Here is a 22,550-nt window from a genome sequence, read left to right on the forward strand (position 1 = left end):
AATTGCCTTCAAGATAGATTGCCACCATTAAATTGTCAGTAATGTTGATTACTATGTTTGATATATGTAGGTAATATTGCAGTAAGGTTACTAAAAATCTTGATTGACATGTTTGGTATGACAATCAAATTACAAGTAATATGAAATTAAATTCCTAAAATATCCCTTTAATCTTATAATAATAATAATTTAATATATTATAATATATTATAATAGTTTATAAATATTATAATAATTATATAAATATCATTATATGTAATATAATATAATATTTTATTTTAATAATATAATAATATAATATATTATACTATATTATTATATATAATAATATTATATTATATATTATGTTATATTAATAAAAGATATTATTATAATATATTATAATATTAATATAATAATATATTACAATATATTATAATATAAAAGTATAACAATATAATTGATATATTGTTATATAGAATAATATTTATATAGTATATATTATAATATATAATATTATATAATAATATAATAATAAATTATTATAATATAATATAATGCAATATACTATATTATTATATATAATAATATTATATTATATACTATATTATATTAATATAAGATATTAATATAATATATTATATATTAATATAATATATTATATTATTTTAATATAATATACTAATATAATATATTATACGGTATTATTATATATAATAATATTATATTATATATTATGCTATATTAATAAAAGATATTATTATAATATATTATAATATTCATATATTAATATATTACAATATATTGTAATATAATAATATAACAATATAATTAATATATTGTTACATAGAATAATATTTATATAATATATATTACAATATATTAATGTAATATATAATATTATATGATAATATAATAATCAATTATTATAATATAATATTATATAATATAATATATAATAGTATTATATTATAAACTATATTATATTAATATAAGATCCTAATATAATATAATGGAATTTATATAATATATATTATAATATATATGTTATATACTATATTATTATAATATAATATAGTTACTATAAAATATAATAATAATGTAATAGTAGTATATTATATTATCATATATTATATCATATTATCATATATAATAAGGGGAGGGTGAGAGCCGTCGGGGGAGGAAGGTGGAGAGATGGGTTTTGTGTGATTTTTTTTTAGGATAATTTTGTCCAAGTTTTTGCAACTTTGCCAAACAAATGGTAATTTGGATAGCGACCTCATCCCAAAGCAATCCAGATTACCTCTAGAGGTAATCTGAATCGCCACCCAAAAAGCATACGAAATACAGTAATCTGGTGGGTCCACTTTAAATTGCCAGCAATCTGGATAGATTTTCAGCTACCAAAGTAATCTTAGAGTAAAGAGTTTAATTCTTGTAAATACACTTTCTATCGGACAATAACATATAATCAACTTGGACTGGAAATAGATAATACTGATTGTATCACCTTATAATAAAGGATGTTCAGTTAAGAATCACTTGCTTCTAGCGTTCTGTATACTTTCTACTTCGTAATGGACAAAAAACCACTGCAATTTGTTAATGACTCTAATTTATAACTTTTTCGTGTATTCCAATTAAGTTTGATGGAAATCAAAACTTGACACACTTCTGACTTTATACTAGATGAGCATAATCATTTATTTGGACAAGATGAAGAGGTAGTAGTGAAAAAAGTGGTATGGACAAACTAAGGAGAGTATGGACAAACTAAGGAGAGGGGGTAAGAGAGGAACAAAAGGGACGGGAAGGAGCCAAGAAAAGTTAAAAGGAAGAAGATTGTGGGATAAAGTGGAAGAGGGAGAATTAAAACAATAGCATGATAAAGGAGGAAGAGAAGCTTTGTCTTGACTAGAGAAAGGAAATGGAAAGAAACAGCAAAAAAGAAACAAAAAAGGTAGAAGGAAGTGGAAGAAGGTAAGGAATAAATTAACAAAATATAGGGAAAGAATCCCACAGCTGAAAATTTTAAAGAGAAGTGCCTGAAAGTCAAAATTAGCAAGGTTATATCCTATTATATAATGTTGTGCTAACTTTTTCTGTTGTATCTTATTGTATATGGATATTTACATGTATATGCACGTATATTCATGCATGTGTCAGTATGTTACACCGTTGTTAACTTGTTGTATTCGCGGACTATATGCTAATACAGTTGTACCAATGTAAGCTAGATTCATCCATAGTAGTAAATAAAAATAATGCAAAATAATAAGCAACTATTCAGAATCATTTTGCAGATATTTGAAGGTTGATGTGTGCATATGTGATGCACTAATGTTAGAACATCTAATCAGTTCCCACCGTGCATGATTTTGGATGAATTTGCCTCCTAGGATACACCAAGCCAAGAAGGTTTTTCATGCCCACTTACAAACCCATAAAGCTTGACTCTAGAAAACCATTTCTCTCTCTGCAGGTTGGAGTCGAACGTGTTTTTGGGGAAGACAACTCAATTGGGTTCCTCATTTTCAATTCCCTTATAATCTAGTAAGCTTGCTAGGCTCATCAATAAGACTATTGAAGTCCATTGAGCTAAGAGAGGCTACATGAGTTCTCTATTCTCATCATCAACTACAGTAGTTTGATGGGTTTCATTAGGGCATATGTACTAATTGGGCTAGTGTCTAGTATAGGCATTCAAATTAATTATTAGGTCATTAAATCTGATACATTATCTACAACTAATAAAATCAATTGGCTAAATAGAAGAGCACCCAATTTTTGGTTTGATTTATTACCAACTATCAATAGGACACCAATTTAAGGTTTATTGGTATCTAATTTCCAGTAGTGTTTCACCAAACTGAACTATTGAGGTCTGCTCAGCAGAATATTGAACTACATAAGTTCACAAGTCATGAGCTGTATTGTAAAGATACACCTCTATGTCATATACCTTATAACAAATGCCATAAACAAATTTTAATGAGATATAATTTGTTATCATCTAATAAAAATGAAGACGAGTAGTTCAGCAATGTTGGAGTAATTAGGCCACATCAAATTAATATATATTATTAGCTTATTGGGGATAATTCTTAAAAAATTGACTCACTAGACACATGAATGGGTAAAAATAACTGATTGTTTGTTTTAAATAATTTTAATAGGATTTCCTCTGTATCTATCATTTTTTCTTGATTGGGCTTAAAATTAAAGCTTAAATCACATGAATGATCATAAGTCAAATCTTGAATTTATCAAGCTCTAAAATCTGGGTCTTAAACCATTCGAAGTAAAGGCGATATTTTAGCCTGTCATAATTTCCAGCATAGGGAGGAGTGAGGACATCGTGATACTAGCAGGGTGAGGCTTAGAGCAGAGAGCAAAGAAGAGATTAGTCATGATGACAGGAAGAGGAGTTTTTTTTAACTCTTGGTGGGAGTGGACTTTAATCCATCTCCTCCTTTTCTACATCTCTCTCTAGTTTGCCCTCTTCCCTTTCTATCTCTTCGTTTGTATAGTAAGGGGATCCTTTACCTCTCGTCATAGTTTGAGAGAGAGGAGAGCATATTGGCATGAGAATGATGCCACATGGTGACACATGGGTACCCACTTATAATTCATTGGCAGTATCTGCTCTTGCCTTATCTCTTACAAGAGGGGATGATGGTCTAGGTGAGCATGGCCAAGTTGAGTATCATCAGTAGGCTAGGTTGGTGATTCAAATCGGGTCAAGTATGCCTGTAGCAATCCAGAGCTCAATATCGGTCAAAAAATGATTTCATATAGTATGAGGGTATATCTATTGGTGGTTTGTACTTTGTACTTTTTGTTGCATGTTGTATCAACAAAGTGTATGCCATTGTGCTGTACAGCTTTGGTCTAAATGTTGTAAATGTAATGCAGTTAAAATATATTGGTATATATTTGTTCTTTGACAACTGAAATGCAATTAGGTTACAGGAAATCTAAAAATCAACCCACTCAAACGAGCAGCATTTGCAAGTATTATTTCAATATTTACATGACTTTTGGGGGTTTCATCCAGAACCCTTTTCTTGATTTGATCTGGAGCAAGAATCTGGTGATCATGCACTGAAAAGTCCACCTAAAACCTAATCCTTACAAGTTCGATTAAATCTAACCATTATATGTTCTTTGATCTCTAAAAGAGGGGGCCATCACCTTGCTAAGTTTTTGGTAGCCCCAAAGCTTGTATCTAAGGACCAATGAAATTCAATTGTTCTTACATCCAAGGCCTCTGACTTTTGATCTGCCCAATGCTCAAAGAGGGAGCATTACAAGCAATGATCTTGTTTCACCAAATACTGGTACGTACAGTACCTACCATACCAATTCATGACTGATAAAATACTTACCAGTCAGTTTGGGATCATTCTTATCCCATGACCTCCTGCTAACTTAAATTAGGAAACTAACATTTTTTTTTTTTTTTTGTTTGGGTTCCGGTGGGGTTGGGGGCGGAGGGGGGGGGTGTGTGGTGGGTGTGCCGGTGAAGGTAAGGTTAGTAAAACTTTTACTTTAAAACACCTTGTTTTGAGATCAGATTACCAATAGTATTACTATCCCTTAGTTACTAGATGGAGGTGAAGTGCGGGTATGAGGAATTGAGGCTCGTAAAAATTTGAGAAACATTGAGTAGGTGCATGATGAGTTTCTAGAAGACTCAGAAGCGATTGCACCACCCTAAATGGAAAATTCCTGCTGCTGAGGTACATCCAAGTGTAATATGCCACTGAAATGTATGCTGGTTATGTTTTGATGCATCATGGCTTTATAAATATCAATATTTAATATTCAGTTGTACTGTTATTAGAGAATTTTGACTTAAAGAGTTGATGCTTGGGTGACATTCCCTGTGCTCTATAATGAATTTTTTTTTACTTTATCAGCTGAACCTTGGATCATTTTTCCCCTGCTTGCTCCTTATCTAGTTGATTTAGGTCATGCATTTTTTCAAAATTAAGGATGTAGATTAATTTGAGGCAGGAAGCACTGTCTTGGAACAACTTGGAGAACATAAGTGAGTCAATGTGTTGCAATTTTTGTATATAGATAGAGGCTTCATTACTGAGTGAAACTAACACCTACATGCTGATAGTATCACCCTGAGATCCCTATATCATTCTATAGGACTGCAATATGGCTTATATCCTATAGCACTTAATGTTACTTAGGTTTGATTGCAGTGGGATTGCAAGAGTCCTTGAATTAGCTTTTTTAATGTGATTTTGCCTAAATATTAAATAATTTTTTTTTGCATCATATAATGACAAAATATAATGATAACAATATTATGCTGTAGCCCACTAAGTGTGGCATTATGTATTATGTTGCAATATACTGTTATAAAATATTGTATGAGATATTATTGTATGCTCAATCATTCACAATAGATTCAGAAAATATTCGTTAAATAATTTCAGTCATCCTCCAAATGTGTTGAACAGTAAAATCACCAATTCTTTGTGTGCATTCCCTTGCTTCTGCCAAGTTGCTTTTGCCAAGAATGCCCTTTTCCTTTCTCTTTTTCTCATTTCGGTAGTAGAACACAAAATTCTCTGGAAACAATCAAATCTCCCACAACTAAAATTTCTTTACCAGTCAATTATAATTCCAACAGAGATCAGTATGCAACATTTACTGTTTCCTTTTTGCAGGTGAATATTCGTACCCGCCGCACTAGGTATCCTATAATCGGTGACAAGTTTAGCAGCAGACATGGGCAAAAGGGCGTCTGCTCTCAGTTATGGCCTGACATTGACATGCCATTTTCTGCAGTCACTGGCATGCGACCAGATCTCATTATCAATCCTCATGCATTTCCTTCAAGAATGACCATTGGAATGCTTTTAGAATCTATTGCAGCTAAGGTACCAGGTTTCAAGCAATTTTTTTTTTTCTTAATTTTCCTTTTCTTTAAAGAAATCCTGGGTGTGAAGGTTCATACCAATTGGAAACGTCATCAACTTTCAAATTATATGTTTACTTTCCTCATCCGTTGTGAATAAGTTTCACCCTCTGAAGACCTGAAAAAGCTAACATCGTATTATGAAAAATATTCCTCTCTAGACCTGAACACCAAGTGTTTTATTTGTAATATGGCAACTTACAAATCACCCTTGTAACTTAAGGTTCCAATAGGGATCCAGAACCTCTATTCTCTGCACATTTATTTCACTTGTCTTTCTTCTGCCCAAGAACTTCCATGAGCCAGGTTGATAGTTGACATTTTTTTTGTTCCATTTTTACTTGTGAAGTTCTATTGTTTTTTTTTTTTAATGTTGTTGACTGTGACCATTTAGTTATAGAGCATTCTTCACTCTAATATTTGTATGGAACTGATGATTTCATGACAGGGAGGAAGTCTGCATGGAAAATTTGTAGACGCAACCCCTTTCCAAAACTCAGTCAGTGAAAAGGATGAGGATGGACCATCTAAAGCAAGCTCTCTGGTTGATGAGCTGGGTCCAATGCTAGCCTCCTATGGTTTCAACTATCATGGAGTAGAGGTCCTATATAGTGGAGTTTTTGGTACAGAGTTAACTTGTGAAATTTTTATTGGGCCTGTTTATTATCAACGCCTTCGACACATGGTCTCCGACAAATTCCAGGTACGCTGTCTTTCTTTCAGTGCTAATGCTGGTATCTTTCTGCTTAGACTGACAGGACAAGAGTGGCCATGTAAGTTGGAACTTGTTCGCCAATGCAATAATAAAGAACTAATGACATCTCATTACTCCTTATTGTGCTTAATATTTTGTAGCTGATAGTTTCCATTGTATCAGTGGAGTGTACGAGGGAAATGAAGGATAAGGAACCTATGTATGTTTACAAGATATCATGTCATCAGGTTATGAGAAATTTTAAAGTTTTTTAGCGACAAGTCTATGGAGAACTAATTTGTTTATGAGATACATGGAAAAGATATGTTAATCAATTTGAAGCCAGTTTTGAGGGAAGAACTTTCTGGATTATTATAGTTTAACTTCAAAGAACTTCTTACCTTGTGGTCTTTCTATTTCTGATTGCAGGACTGGTTATTCATACAGATGTAGCAATGTCATGCGAGCAAAGTTATTCAGAAAAGTAATTAGCATGAACAAGATTTTTATCTTAATCCAAATAGATAATTGTTTAAAAAAGGTTCAGAAGTCAAAACTACTCATTCTGCCTTATTCATGCAGTCATGTCATGGGAACCAAATGTTTTGGTTCATAACTGGTGTGTAATCTGAAAAGAAGATTTTTGTGGACTGCAGATTTGGCATTGGAGATGGTTGCTATCCTAGCCTAGTTAAGATGGCATTGCATAGAAGTAGTAAAAAAAAAAGTTGTATAATATTTCTGAGGGGTGTGGAGAGATAGGATTGGGCAAGAAAGAGGGCCTAAGTAAACAAGATGAATGTATTAGATATGAAAGCATTGTTGTGCTGTTGAACTAGAAAGAATAGATGAAGGATATTAGGGGAAGCTAAGGAGTAAGGAGTTTCTTTCATTATGGACAGTGAATAAAGAACTAATTGAGCTGGCATGACCATTAAAGGATGCCTGAGTCTATTGTCTGATAAAAAATTGAAGCCACATTAAGCCACAGTGCCTTCTGAAGATTTAGCATAGAAAGAGGCATAACCTAAATCAGCATGGATGAAGGTTTTGAGAAAGGATTTACAAATGACTGCAATAACACTACTGAGATAGCCCTTGACTGGAATGACTGGCAAATAAGGGTGCACAAGGTCAATTCCAAATATTTAAAATGAGGGTTGATGTTGTAATGGTAATGATGAAATGATTAGGGGGATTTTCTTTGAAGAAAAGCAAAAAAAGGCCAAGTCTTAAAAAGTTACCAAAAAATAATTGCAGTTTTTAAATAGGGTTTCAAGATGGTCACCATCACATGTCATATGAATAATTCATGATTTAATCTTCCAAAAATTGAAAGCATTCTATGATAAAAATCCAGCACAAGCCAGTCAACTTATGATTAAAGCATTGGATACTAAGCCCATGCTGGCTAGGAGCAGGTAGGGTACATGTACATTGCTGACAGGTGACTTGCATTACTGCAAAATACCCATGTGCATATTACTGTTTATGTATACCCTTTTGATTTTCCCCCTTTAACATTGCTTGATTTTAACTATGCTACACTGGTGTGCAGGCATTTTTGGAATGAATAAACATAGTTTTTAGTAAATATTGTCTTTATGTTTTCTGTTTCTATATCACATACGTATTGCATAATTTCGAGGAATTTATCACATTTGACGTTCCTGTTAAGACATCAAAAAATCAAAGGTGTTTAGAGTATATAAAGGAAACTTTATGGGCACATAACATGTTTACACACTAATAATGCATATGTACCATACACCTGTCAGTATTTTGGGTTTTATTACTATGGAAAGCCCAACCTACTATGGGCATCCCAGTTTCTAGCCTTTGTTCATACTGTAGGATGAAAATTTTGCATGATTATTTGTCTATAAACATCAGAAATTTCCTGTTACATGGTAAGACTTGTATAAACCCTCATTAAGTGAAAGTAATCATGCAGTGGTGACCTTATGGATTTCCTTGTGTTTCTACATATTCTCATAGTGACTGATTCTGTATGTGCCTTACTCAACTAACCTGAATACTGTTTGCAGGTTCGCTCTACTGGAACCGTGGACCAGATCACTAGACAGCCTATTGGAGGAAGGAAACGTGGTGGAGGGATCCGTTTTGGGGAGATGGAGCGTGACTCAGTTCTTGCTCATGGAGCTGCCTACTTGTTACATGACAGGCTTCACTCATGCTCTGATTATCACATAGCTGAGGTATGCTCTTTTTGTGGAGGTGTTCTCACAGCATCTGTCATCCAACCTCAAAAGAGGGCAATTCGAGAAATTCATGGGCTCCCTCCTGCAAGAACTCCCAAGAGTTACACATGTCATGCCTGCAAAACAAGCAAGGGAATGGAGACAGTGGCAATGCCCTATGTTTTCAAGTATCTAGCTGCAGAATTGGCAGCAATGAACATAAAAATGGAGCTCCGGTTGAGTAACAGAGCAGGATGCTGAGGTTGACAACATCTGGAAAATCCCAAAAATTTCTTTAAAAGCACTGAAGCCATTGGAAAGTGACTATTTCGATACTGCCTCCAGCAACTGAAAACTGAAGTTATGCAGTTGAAGTTTCATGCTGTTATCTCAGATTGCTAAGTTAGCAGGATGGTGATGTGACCAAAAGCTTCACTTGTTAGATGATAGCACTTCTTTATCTTCATTGTACCACAGGAGAACTAGAGTTGGGAATGTTTTGTTATATTTTAGATAACATTTATTTTCTATTTTATTTCCAAACCTGGGGTTTAGTATCTCATGATATGCCCCTGCCATGTGTTAATATATTTTAATATTATTTAACTTTTTCAGTCATGTGTTTCATGTGCATCAAATGCAATACCAGAATTCAGATTTTGCATTTTTGTGCTTCAATTCAAGGTTAGAGTAGTATTTCTGGGCGTCAGCTGCAACTTTTGTTTTTGTGGTTAACTAAAGTTCTTGCACAAAAATGTCCTTCTCGCAGAATTTATGAGATGGAAAAGTATGGACAATTCTTGAATGCACTTTATAACAAGGAACATTTGAAAAATGAACATTTAGCTCCAGTGACCATTAAAAATCAGCAGCAAAACAGAGCTGCAGTCTTTTTTCAGTTGCCATTTTTTTTTCTGACTATTGATGATTCCATATTGTTCCTCTATTGCTCTTGAGGTATCTTTTACCCTATCTTGTATCATTTTAAAAATAAGGTTATTGTCGGTTTGGAATCTAATGGTATGGCAAACTGATATGTATCTGGAGGCGCTATTTGATATCCAAGTGTTTTACTTTGGCTGATATTGTTGGGATATCTTCTCTGTTGGAACTAGATTCTGTGTATTTGCCTGATTAATTTTCATAAATGACAGGTGTTCTCTCATAGAATGATTTATGCAGGATTTATTGGGTGCAACGGTAAGCCAGGGAATATGATCTTACATTGGGCAATCAACTTTTCGTATGCACCTAATGGGAGCAGACGATGTATTATTCTCCATATGGTCATGAATATTCCAATAACTGGCACCTACCTTATGCCTGTCAGGTGGTATCAACTGTTCATACGTGCTCCTTAAAGTTATCTTTATGACAAATTATTTGTATTTCAGGTACTTGTGATGTATATATTCTTATACACATTTGTGTGTTTCAATGATGTGGTTACCAGAGTTTCTATTTATGTTCTTAGAAGCAGTTTATGCGACCTTCTTAATAGAAAACTTGCAGTAAAGAATTACCGACATGTTAGTGCCAAATTTGTCCAATTCCCCCTAATGTTTCTAGACTATTTCCATTTCTTTATTCTACTACTTACTTCACAAGTTCAGTCTGAAGTCACTATGTTGCAGTTTTTCACCAAAATGGCCTCTGGAAAGAGCACCCAATTAAAATGTCATTTGGCTTGTGAGCTTACAAAGAGCACCCAATAGCTAGTAGCATCATTGGCTGTGATGGTGTGTACTGTTGACTCTAGGTTCTAACAGAATTGATGAGCAGATCATCAGGCAAAAGCCAGACCATATGAGATTTTATGAACATCCATAATAAAGAAAAGGTGAAAAGTCAACCTATTGACGATGCAAACAATGAGTGGGGGAAATTTTTGTCCTTCATTTACATAAAAGGAAGACAATGCAAACAATGAGATAAAATCAAGGCTGTGTCAATAGATAGAAATAAGAATTCTTAAATAGAAATTAAATGAAGAGTTATCACTTCTGTGAAATCGAGCAATCCTGGTAAAAAATAGCCAATTATGCTATACCTTTAACAAGTAGCATAGCTACAGTAAAGTAACATCATGATTGAAATCAAGCTCTCAATGCTCCGGGAGGCAAAAAGGACTGAACTCCACGGGAAAAAATATTGGCTCATTAACTTTAAGAGCCACCGCAGACTGTTCTCACCATGTCACCATCTATCGAGATTGCTGTGGATGCAAAATCTGGTGGAAGAAACAGCATTGGCACCATGGGAAGTTGTAATGCTGGTGAAGATAGAGGCAGTATTACTGCTGCTGCTGCTGCCAGAATCCGAGGCCTGTTGAGGTCGGCGTTCATACGAAGTGACAATGTGGTTAGTCGTTTGAGGTGAACTTGGGAAGAATGATGAGGTGGAGATCTTAGAGATGTGGTCATTTAGACTCCTTGGCTGTAGGACTAACATGAAATGCAAGTATGCTGGAGATTTTTTTGGTGAAGGATCTTAGTTTTTTTTTTTTTTTTTTTTTCTTTTGGTACAAGTGGGCGGTTCACCACTCTGGTGGGAGAGCAGCCCATAAAATTAAGGTATAAAAGGTCACACAAGACCGATGGGCATGTGTCATCCGGTCTCCAGATTTAATCTTCAGAGTGTTCCATCATACAAAATGTAATCCAATCTGCCGTGCTGTTCCTTTTAATGCTCGTCTGTTAAAATCTAGAGAACAACCAAAGGGAGAGAGAGAAGAGTGCATTGAGTATTCTATCATAAACTTATTCGAGAGTCCCCCAATTTTCTCTATTTATAGAGAAAAGTCGATGGTCATTATCGAGATTGACGGAGCATGAGCTAATGGTCTCTATCATGCAACAATTGCACGATAACAGGTCCTCACATTTCATTGCAGTGATAACTACTTGGATAGTGTGATCATGGTTGAGTGGTCGTAGCTACCATTGAGATTGTGTCATTAATATGATCATGTCCTTCATTTCATCATGATCCGAGGTGTAGGAATTCGGTCCTCCCTAGGGTTACATTATTTTGGTTTACTCCGAGGTTAGGCTAGTAGATATTCACCACAGATGGTAATCGATGCATCAGCAAGATGCATTGCAACCAGTAGCCATGGGTACGAAGGTGTCGATATCTTAAGATTGAAATTAGATCAAGTGGATGATAGGCCGGCTACAAGAGCAATGATGAAGCTCAAGCCTCGATTAGACCTTGAAGATGTAGTGTAAACAAGCTTGATTGAGCTTGGATCCAATTGAACTTAGTTTAACGTTAATTTCAAGCTAAAGTCCAAGTTCAAGCTTGATTTATTTACAATTATTCCAGGCTTGGTTTGAGCTTAATTTAAATCAAACGAGCCTAAGAGTGGTCGGCTTGATAATCTTAAATTGAGCTAAAATCAACTCAAGATTAAATTAAACCTAGCTCAAGCTTGAATGAAAGCTCAATTCTTGAATTTAAGCTTGGTTGAGGGTCTTGCTGAGTCTTGCATTAATATTTAATAGATCCAAAAAAAGAATGCATGTATTAAAACCTTAATATGATAAGTCATTTTTTCTTGTGGAAAATGCCTTCTATTTTTCTCTACAATATAATATATATTATTTTTTATTTAAATTATCTTGACTTTTAAAAAATAAAATTATGGTTCTGAGAAAGAAAGCAATTTGTTAAGAAGGCATGCTGTTTTGCCCTTGATCCCAATTCAAGTTGATTTATGATCCCTTTTTAGGATGACAATACAAAATAGAAAGAATAGGAGCTATTACATATATGATATGTTTGGTCGCTACTTTTTGTAATTTGGTGGATATGGTTACATTTGTAAGGAAACAAGCATCAAGATCCTATGCAGCATCATAGATATGCCACCATATAACATGCAGAGAAAGGAGAGTAAAAGAGTCAAAGAAAGGCAAGAGAGGGGGAGGAAGATGGAGGAAAAGGCATAAAGCTACAGAAGAGAGGACAAAACGATATGAAGCAGCATGAAAGGAGTTTCTTAGCCACACCAAGCTCTAATGTTTTAATAGAATTCTTGAACTTTTCCTCGTAAAAGTTTGATGGAGAGAAAGTATCCAGTTTACTATACCACTATAATATTAAAAAAGAACTAGTTTAGCTCACGAACTTATTATTTTTTAAAAAAATTATTATTAATTTTGTAATAAAATGTCAGTACATATTTATGAAGTTAAAAATCATCTTTCATAAGTCAATTACTTTACCTCGTACTTATCTTTATCTAATTTTATCTCTTCACAATTTTTATTTCCAAAATACCTATTTTTCTCTCGAAGAACTTTAATTCAAAATATGCATTTTTATTTGGCATTGTACTAGTATTACTATTACCCAAAAAAAAAATTGTAACAAATCAAAATCTGCTGATATTTATCTGCTTTCACTATGAGGATAGATCCAAAAGATATCCCACCCGTAAATATTATTGTTATATTGTTAATGTGGATGCCAACTAATATGGAAGAACTTATGAAATACATTTAAAGTCCAAACATGGTCTTGAGAAAACAATAGTGTGAGCACTAAATTTTAGTTTTAAATAGTTTATAAATATAGATTAGAATCAACAACGAGGATTTTGAGTTTGAGATGTTGATTACTTATTTTCACTAATAAGCATTTGAGGCAAAATACTCGCACAAGCATTGTAGGCCATATACTTTTCATTAGCTTCTTGAAAAAAGAGTTAACAAATCAAAATTAATAGTAGACTATTTAAATTGAAGATCCACGTGGTTGAACATTGTCTACACTAAAAAGTATGAGAGATGTTTCAAAGAGATAAGAACAGATAAGGAGGTTTACTAATGTACTTAATACTAGAGACAAATGGTGGATTGGATGGAGGAAAAATATTCAATTATTTTGCAGGGGATAGTAGAAGATTAAAGGCAAGTTATTTTCCCTATTTTAGAAATAAAATTCGAAAGAAAAAAATTTGAAGGGTTGAGTGACTTGAAATTAAAAGTGCATGGACTTAAAAAAATCTTACTGATGTATCACTATTTGTTTTAGGTCTTCTTGATGTTATTTCAATTTTCCTCATGCTTTTGTAATTCTTAGTTGCATCTGTTGTTTCATATATGTCTCATCAATCCTATTTCTTGATAATCCATCTAGCATTATAAGGTGGGTCCATCTAAAATAAAGTATACCTATGATTCTTGAAATGTGTCAATAGCATTTATTTAGATGCATGTGCATAAGCAATTTCCAACTAGCCTTGGTTTGGGTCCATCTGAAACAAAAATAAACCTATGATTGTTGAAACATGTCAATAGCATAAGTCTAGATATATATGCATAAGCCATTTTCAACTAGCTTTGGCTTAACAGTTGCCATCCCTCTCCACATATCTACATTTTCATCCCTATTGGTAGAGTCTCTACCACATTTCTTTACAAAAAAAATTATATATTTGTAGTTTTTATTTTAATGGCCCTTGGAGGCCATGAGTTGAATCTCTCCCTCTCTCTCTCTCTCAGTTTGGAATAAGTTAATGTTTAAAAATGGTTAATTTTCATAAGAGTATTATCGGTATAATTTTTATTTTAGTTATCTATAGAAGGATAGAAAGTGGCTTGTCTAGCAAGAAGACAAGAGAATGTATCTATAGAATCACTAGAAATAAACAAGTCTTCTACTCTGCTTTTTTTGACTAATTTAAGCTAACCCTTCTAGGTTACCATTACTAAAAGCAAAAGAATCATTTGCACTAAAAAATAGATGCATGAAACTAAATCCTATTAGACCATAGAATGTCAATAATGAAGCCAAGCTACCATTTACTATCATAGAAAAAATATTAAGAAATGAAAAAGAAGGGGTCTAGTCTCCCATGGATACTATAAATCTTCTCAATGAAGATATGATTTTATTAGTACAAGATACATGAGCTAATTTTTTCTTATTACACCTCATATGTATGTGTGAAATGAAAACAACCACAAGTAAATTCAGGCCACGATGCAAATTCTTTTTGAAACATCATAATATATATTATCGGTCCTCATAGACTTATGAATTCAAGAAATAGAACAATCACAAGAAGTCAAGCCTAGGTAATTAGATGATCTGTATCTATAACTAAAGGAGGAGAGCATTTAGTTCTTGTTCCATTATGTATGCTCTGGCTTTGTATGAAAATTCTTAGTGTAGCAAGTCATTTTAAGTGATGAAAAATTTTCAATTCTGCTTCAAATTAAAGAAGAATATAGGGAATAAGAAATAAACATGAAAAACTAAGTGAGCTTCAAAAGGGCTTCATATGTCTTCTCCCTTTCCCTCTATTTGGCATGTATAGCATATAGAAATTTAGTATCATATTCAACTTCAATGCACATAGCTCTCCCTCATGCTGCACAAGATTGATTGGAGTCTTGGTTGCCAAAGAAATGGAGTAAAAGAAAAGTTCCACTAGAAAAAATATAGACTGCTTGGAGTCTTGGTTGCCAAGTGGAAAGAAAGAAAAGTTCCATCAGAAAAACTCAATGAAGTCAAGTAGATAGTTTAGAGGTGAAGTGCATAGGTCTAATTCCAAAATTAGTTTTCTTAATAATGAGACACTTTTCATATTCAATTTCAAAGTGTGTGGGAACTAATAAGATATTTTGGATTATTAAGTCCTCATTCATATTATCTTATATTTTTAGGTAGATTGCATCTGCATTTGAACTTTTTATAGTAACCCAAAAGGAAAAGAAAAGAAAGGAGAAGGGAACAATATGTGCCAAAAAAAAAATCTATTTGGGATTGGGAACAAAAACATCTCCTTTGATAACCTCTTCAAAGTAATCTACAATGGAATAATGTGTAAAAAGAAGAAAAAAGAAAGAGAAAATTTTGGAGCAATTCAGGTAACAACAAATTTGTTAAGGATATTAGGAGGAACTTATTTTTAAGAAATTTTATGATTATTTTTGTGTTTATCTTATTTTTGCCGTGTAAATGTTTGGAAAGCTAAAAGATTCAATATGTTTCTCAAGATTTTAGCAAAATAGTTGGCTAGGAATATAGTTCAAATTTATGGATGATGTTGCATAATTATTGTATACAGTCATGCACCTATAATGGCATAGCTGACATTTCTATTTTTTTTAGAATTTTTTTGAATTCTAGAGAGGGGAGACTTTTTTCTCTCCTATATACTGAATAGATAAAGAGAGGAGAAAAGGATTCCATATAACTTTTTTTTTATCTAGGATGCTTTCCATGTAAAAAGATCTGTAGTTGTAATCATGATGTGTTTTTTTTCCTCCAGTGCAAGTTAGGTGTTTACACATGATTATAATTTAATTAATTAATAGAGGATATTAAAATAAAATTTAGAGCTGAACTAATCGATTTTTGCTCATATTTTGTGACTTGAGACAAAGGTGGACTTTTGCAATTGAAGTTGGATATGGCCAAAGCTTGTGATAGGTTATAATGGTCCTTGCTTGACTCAATAGTTTTGTAGTTGGGCTTCTCTACTGACTTCAAGATATCAATTTAGTGCATTTGTTCTTCTTCTTCTTCATTTGCTATTCTAATCCAAGGTTGCAAAACTTAGCAAGTCATTTGTGGTTCAATCGAGTTAAAAATTAAGATTATTAAGTCAAAGCCAAGCAAGGCTACTATTAAAAGACAAGCAAAATCTAAATGAGTCTTTGATGGCTTGATTAAATTGATGAGTCAAAAAAATTGGTTAGTTCTTGTTCTTAATTTTTGTTTTTATAAAATCTTGCCTTGGCTGCGTTAGATTGAGTCATTAATGAGTCAGATCGAGTCATCTCGAGTCCAACCAAATTATCATCAAATTAGACAATAATGATAATGTTGATGATAATTAAAAGCAAGGAGACATGATTGAGGAACTTGAGGGTCAATCAATGAGGAAGCATAATTTATTTCTTCACCAGCAATAGAAAGGAAAGTTGGTGGGATCCAAAAAATTGATGTGGTTGGATAGAGGTGGGAGAGCTGAGGGTGAGATTGAGCGGAAAAAAAAAGGTTGGAAGGAGAAGGAGTCCTTTACCGTACTATCTTTTTTAAAAATTTTTTATCCATTTGCTGCAAGTTTCAACTTATTTATCAAAATAATGCAAAAGTTAAAAAATATCATTTGAAATGATATTTTTATTAAGAAAATATCATTCTAACTAGCATTTCTTTGGTCTGATCAGCAACTCATTCCCGACCTATGTGGAACTCCAAAAAAAAAATTTAGAATAAAAACACCATTCAGAATGGAGTTTTTAAAAATATCATTCAAAATGGTATTTTTAAAAATATCTTTCAGAATGGCACTTTTAAAATCGTCATTAACAATGGTGCTTTTAAAAATGCCATTTGAAATGATATTTTTAGGTCGTTGTATATATATTAAAAAAAAATCGATCAGCCCTACCCTTCTTCTTCTTTTTGCACTCTAAGCTCCTTCGTCCCAATGTCGACGTCGATCCCATCCGACACCCTACCATCGATAAGCCGTCGCACCCTCCCCCTCTTCCCCTTATGGCCCTCTCTTCCTTCTCTCTCCCCCCCTCTTCCCCCTGACCCCTCCCCCCCGATGGCCCTCTCTTCCTTCCTCTCCCTCTGCCCGCCCGACCGTCCATCCGACACCCCCTCCCCCTCCCATCCGATGCCCCTCTACCCCACACCCTTCTTTCTTCTCTCCCCCTCCCCCCCGGGCCCTCTCTTCCTTCTCTTGCTTTCTGTCCGCCCGACCGCCCGCTCGACTGCCCCCCTCCCCCCTGCCCGACGCCCCCTCCCTCTCCAATCTGATGCCACCCACACCCCCCAACCCCCTACCCCTCTTCCTTCTCCCTCCTTCACAACACCCCCTCGGCCCTATCTTCCCATCTGATGCTCCTCTCCCTCTATCCAAACCCATCGCACCCCTCCCCCCCTCGGGCTCTTTCCGTCATCTCTTCCTTTCAGCCAATGTACTCGTTAATTTAATATATCTATTAATGTGTTAATGTTGTTTGTTATATTATTAGAAATGGGCTCGAATCTAGTTTTTCTTAAAATCATTGGGTCTGAACCTAATCCAAAGCTCGAAAAAAAATTTCAGACTGGGTCAGTTAGGGGTAGTGCCCGGCCCAGCCCAATTCGTTTGTAATGCTACTCGATACTGTAGTAGATGGTTAATTTAAAAAATTTAAATATATTGTATTACGTAGAACCATAAATCTATCTCTTGATTAATGTACATATATTATGGTATCTGTATATTTATATATTTTTGTATGAATAGAAAAATTATGTACATTGGTCAATTGACTGTCCAGTTTAGACAGTTTAAAAATTATAATTGATTCTATAAGTAATGACAGTAATCAAATGATATGCAGGGGATTCGAAAAAAATTTTAGATAGTATTTTTCTTTATTTTCCTCACACATCTTTAGTTATAAGGGGAGAACTAAGGAGAAATACTGCCAAATTTTTTTTGATTCTTATTACATATCGTTTGATTTCTATAACTATCTCTAGAATTAATGTAATTTCTAAATAGGATAGGACCTATTTTTACCTATTAGTTGATGATATGATATATTTATTATGTAAGTCATTTTATTAAAATAATTATTAATACTAAATATTTTGATTTTAATATTGTCATAGAATTTTGTGAGAAAATGGCCAGTGCTCAGATTTGTCTACTATTATATTATGATGATATAATAAAAAATAATGAAAATAGCATGCAGTACAGTTAGCCTGCGAGCCAGATGGTTAGGCTATCTTCATCATTATCATGTTAAGAATTATTGAACTATTTATATAGTAGTATTTCTATAGACAGAGAAAAATATGAAATCAAATTGAGGTAAAGATTTTCTAATTTATGAAGATAGTTAATGCAGAACAAGTATATCTTAATTTCAATTGATGATAATAAAGATATCCAAAAAATATTGATATTTTTTTAAAAATTTTTAGAATATCAATATTTTGAATTATATATTGAAAAAAAAGATATACCTTTACTGAAAATACTAATCAAATGATGGTACCGAGGTTTGGATACTTTAATAGGCTTTTAACCTAAGAGGACAATACTCCTGAATCTTCTTCGCTTTTCGTAAGTCCTATGGTGCGAACTGTTAGTGTTGAGGCCATGTTTGCAGAACAACATTCTAATACTGTTGGCCTTAGTTATCCAATTATTCAAAGTCCTATAGTAACTTCTCCTATGGTGATTTTTCTTATGGTGACTTTTTCTATAGTGGAAGTAGCAGTAAATACGAGATATGACACTCAAATGGGGGATGATGATTAGGTTAGCATTGGAATAAATTTTGATAACCGAGATTTTAAGTCAGATAAGAATGAGGTTGAAGAAGAATGGCTTGATGAGGATAGTAACAATAATGAAGATGAAGATGGTGATGAAGATGATTAGCCCGATATTGTAGGAGAACCTGAATCTCATTTGCATGAAGATGATAATGTAGGAGAACCTGAACCTCATTTGCATGAACCTCCATAATTTTTTAGCAACTTAAATTTAGATCATGATGGTAGTGTTATGTTGGTCGAAGATTGAACTCTGACCATCAGTTTTGAAACTCTTCGATGATTGAATTTTCTATAGGTATGATATTTCAGAGTAAAGATGAGCTAAAGAGTGTTGCATTTTTGAAAAAACATGAATATTCTCATATCGCAAGATATGAGGTTCTCACCCTTATTTGTTTATGAGATTTGAGTCGAAACCACAAACATGTCAGTAGAAAGATGATTAGCACACTAGTTCGATATTTGGTTGAAAAAGATCTAGGTGTTAAAGTTGAAGCTATTGTGGCAGTCGTTAATGTGCAATTTCAACACACAATATTATATAGGAAAGCATGATGTAGAAAATAGAAGGCATTGATTGATATTTATGAAGAATAGAAGCCGTCTTATACAAAATTATCCTATTATATGACTGCACTCCAAAATACAAACCCCAACATTGTTGTTTTATAAGATTTCTTTCCAACTGAAAATTTTGATGTACGGATTTTAAATTATGTTTTCTGAGCTTTCCAACCATCCATCCAGGGATAGAGGCACTGCCGTCTTGGGATCAGTATCGATGGCACGTACTTGTATGAAAGTTTAAAAATAAGATGTATTAGTGTGTTATGGCTTATGAGAGATGGCATCCGAGCCCTCGAGACCGCAGTATTCCTATGTTATAGGAGATCCATCGCTCACATACCATCTTAGATGGCAATGTAAGCATTTTATTCCAACTCTTACTATTTATATTTTTATAAAGAGAATCTTGTTAAAGATATATATATTATCTAATTATTCTATCTTAGTGCAGAAGTTCAGACACCTTCGATTATGACGAGCCAATGCTGACATATGGAGGATGGAGGACATCCTAGATAGAATTGTAGATTATTTACAATATGTGAGGTTTTACGGAGTATAACAGATTGGATGGATACAAATAAACATTGGTCTTATTACTGCTTTGCTTGAGAGATGGCGTCCAAAGACACACATTTCATCTTTCATTCGATGAGGTGATCATCATGTTATAGGATGTTAGTATCCTCACCGGACTATTAATTGATGATGAGGCAGTTACAGGAGCTGATCCCACTCTTAGTATTCCAAAGTAGTAGGCTATGTGCTATCGATTACTAAGATTTCAGCTCGAGGCATAGTTCTTTGATCATTCACGATTGAGGATGGAGTGTTTGGATGATCATTATCAATATTTGTATATTGAAGATGATGCACCAGAGAAAATGGTGCGATAGTATGTCAGGAGCTACATACTACAGTTACTAGGGAGTGCCCTTTTGTCTGATACTTCATCTAACAAGGTGAAGTTGATGTTCTTACCATTATTAGAAGATTTAGATTTCACTTGTAGACTCAATTGGAGCAGTGCAATACTAGCTTGTCTATATAGGGCTATATGCTGGGGTTCTACGGTAGTCCAATCAGAGATTGGTGGTTATCTTGTATCATTACAAGTATGTAAGGAGATTTATTTTTGAGAGGAGAGATCTCCTTCCGACCCCTAATATGGAGGAAGTCCTTTTTCCTTCCCCCCTCGGTGTCAGGGGAGGAGCACCTCCCTCGATCCCCTCCCCGACCACTTATGAGTTGACATTGTTTATGTTATGAAGTATAAATAATGTAGGTTCCATACTATAACAGGAGGAGAATCAGAGCTGAGGAAAGTCCTCGCCCTTACTGTTATGTGTAAGAGGAGTGCCAAAGAAGATTTGGAGCTCTGCTATCCAGAAGAAGATTTCCTTTTTTATTTTTATCTTCCTTTGGAGCCTCGCTACTGATGACAGAGTTCGTGCCTTGGGTATCTCATTATGCTCCAAATATTTTTGCTGCACAGAACCACCTTTCTCCTCTTCCCCAGGGATCCTAGACGAGGGAACCCTAGGAGAGGGTAAGCTCGACTCAACTAAAAGGAGAAGGACCGAAGCACTCTTCTTAAAAGGCATGACTGAAAGTTGACATTATGTTGACTTCAGGCTAAGTGAGCTCCTGATCGTTTTCTATGTAATTCATTGAGTTGATGGAGTATCGAGAATAGTCTTTAGCTAGAAGCTCAGAGGCAGGCACCAGCTATTAGCTCAAGTTCATCCGCAATTCCTAAGGTTACGGTAGTTGAAGTAATTTGTCCATAAATTATGCTTTGTATGCAGCATTTATAGGAGCTTCAATCGAGCTGCTATGCAGACCTCTGCTAGAGAGCTTATACCTATGCTTCCGGAGGCTAGTCTCCGTGACGTACTTTTCCACCAACACCATCTGAGCTTTTGTCAAGAGTCATGGAAAGAATGGCAGATGCGAGAAAAAATTTAGAAAGAATAATTGACGTGATTAAAGAGGGGTCTCATTTACCCACACCAGAAGTCGAATTGACGTAACATAAAATCTATTAGTCTGAAAACACCATGGAGAGCAACAAAAGTCCACAGACCGCCTAATTGACACCAATGAGAAAAATCCCCTTGTGCTTCAGGGCCCCATGATAGCCCCAGTGAGTAAAACGCTTCTTAAGTTTTTTATCTTAACTTAATAAGTCATTTCTAGAGTCAATAGTTCAGTCGGCAACTTACTAACTACAACTTCTATCTCCTCTGGGTCTCATTAGAATTAGACTGATCCTTAGTCCTTCTCCCCCGCAATCAAGCTAGGGCCTTAAGGCTTTCCTTATGAGATGGGATGCTCACTAATCGACTGCTTCTCTTGAGATGAGAAGAATAGCATAAATAAAGACTCTCTTGATCCTTTCGAAGCAGATATTCGTATGCCCCATGGTTATTTGAGGATTGCATTGGTTTCGACACGTTCTAGTTGTTGGGAATAGTGTCCCAAAGCCAATCGTCAGCCTGTTGACGGTTGTGCTCCTTTTGTATTAGTACATGAATTATAAATAAATAAAAATTATTTTGGTATTTTTTCATCACAAATGTTTCATCTTCTAATGAACTCCTGTGTTGTGGTGAAGTCCTTAGGACTATTTAGACTCGACAAAGGAGGATTTGTCGCTTAGTCCTTAAACATGTTCGCAACCAAATGATACGTTGTTACCAAGGACGATAATGTTTATCGAGCATAGGTCGTTGTGTGCCATATGGGTTGGTTGTCCTCATAACCAATGAGTGTGGAGACACTGGTATGGCATACAGGTGAGATGTAATGGTACATCTGCACTGAACGTGACCAACTCCGGAGTAATTTCTGC

At 34.4% G+C, this 22,550-nt stretch overlaps 1 protein-coding gene across 1 annotated transcript in view; it reads left to right on the forward strand.

Moving 5' to 3' along the window:
- Window positions 1-9,433, forward strand: part of LOC105042819 (DNA-directed RNA polymerase I subunit 2) — a 74,182-nt gene extending 64,749 nt beyond the window's left edge. The window contains 3 exon segments of the mRNA XM_073256556.1: window positions 5,670-5,882; window positions 6,369-6,623; window positions 8,663-9,433. Coding sequence (XP_073112657.1) covers window positions 5,670-5,882; window positions 6,369-6,623; window positions 8,663-9,076 — 882 coding nt within the window. The 3' untranslated portion in view covers window positions 9,077-9,433.
- Window positions 9,434-22,550: the final 13,117 nt, after the last annotated feature.

The sequence above is a fragment of the Elaeis guineensis genome, chromosome 4 (assembly GCF_000442705.2).
Source record: "Elaeis guineensis isolate ETL-2024a chromosome 4, EG11, whole genome shotgun sequence".
In the NCBI taxonomy this organism is placed as follows: domain Eukaryota; kingdom Viridiplantae; phylum Streptophyta; class Magnoliopsida; order Arecales; family Arecaceae; genus Elaeis; species Elaeis guineensis.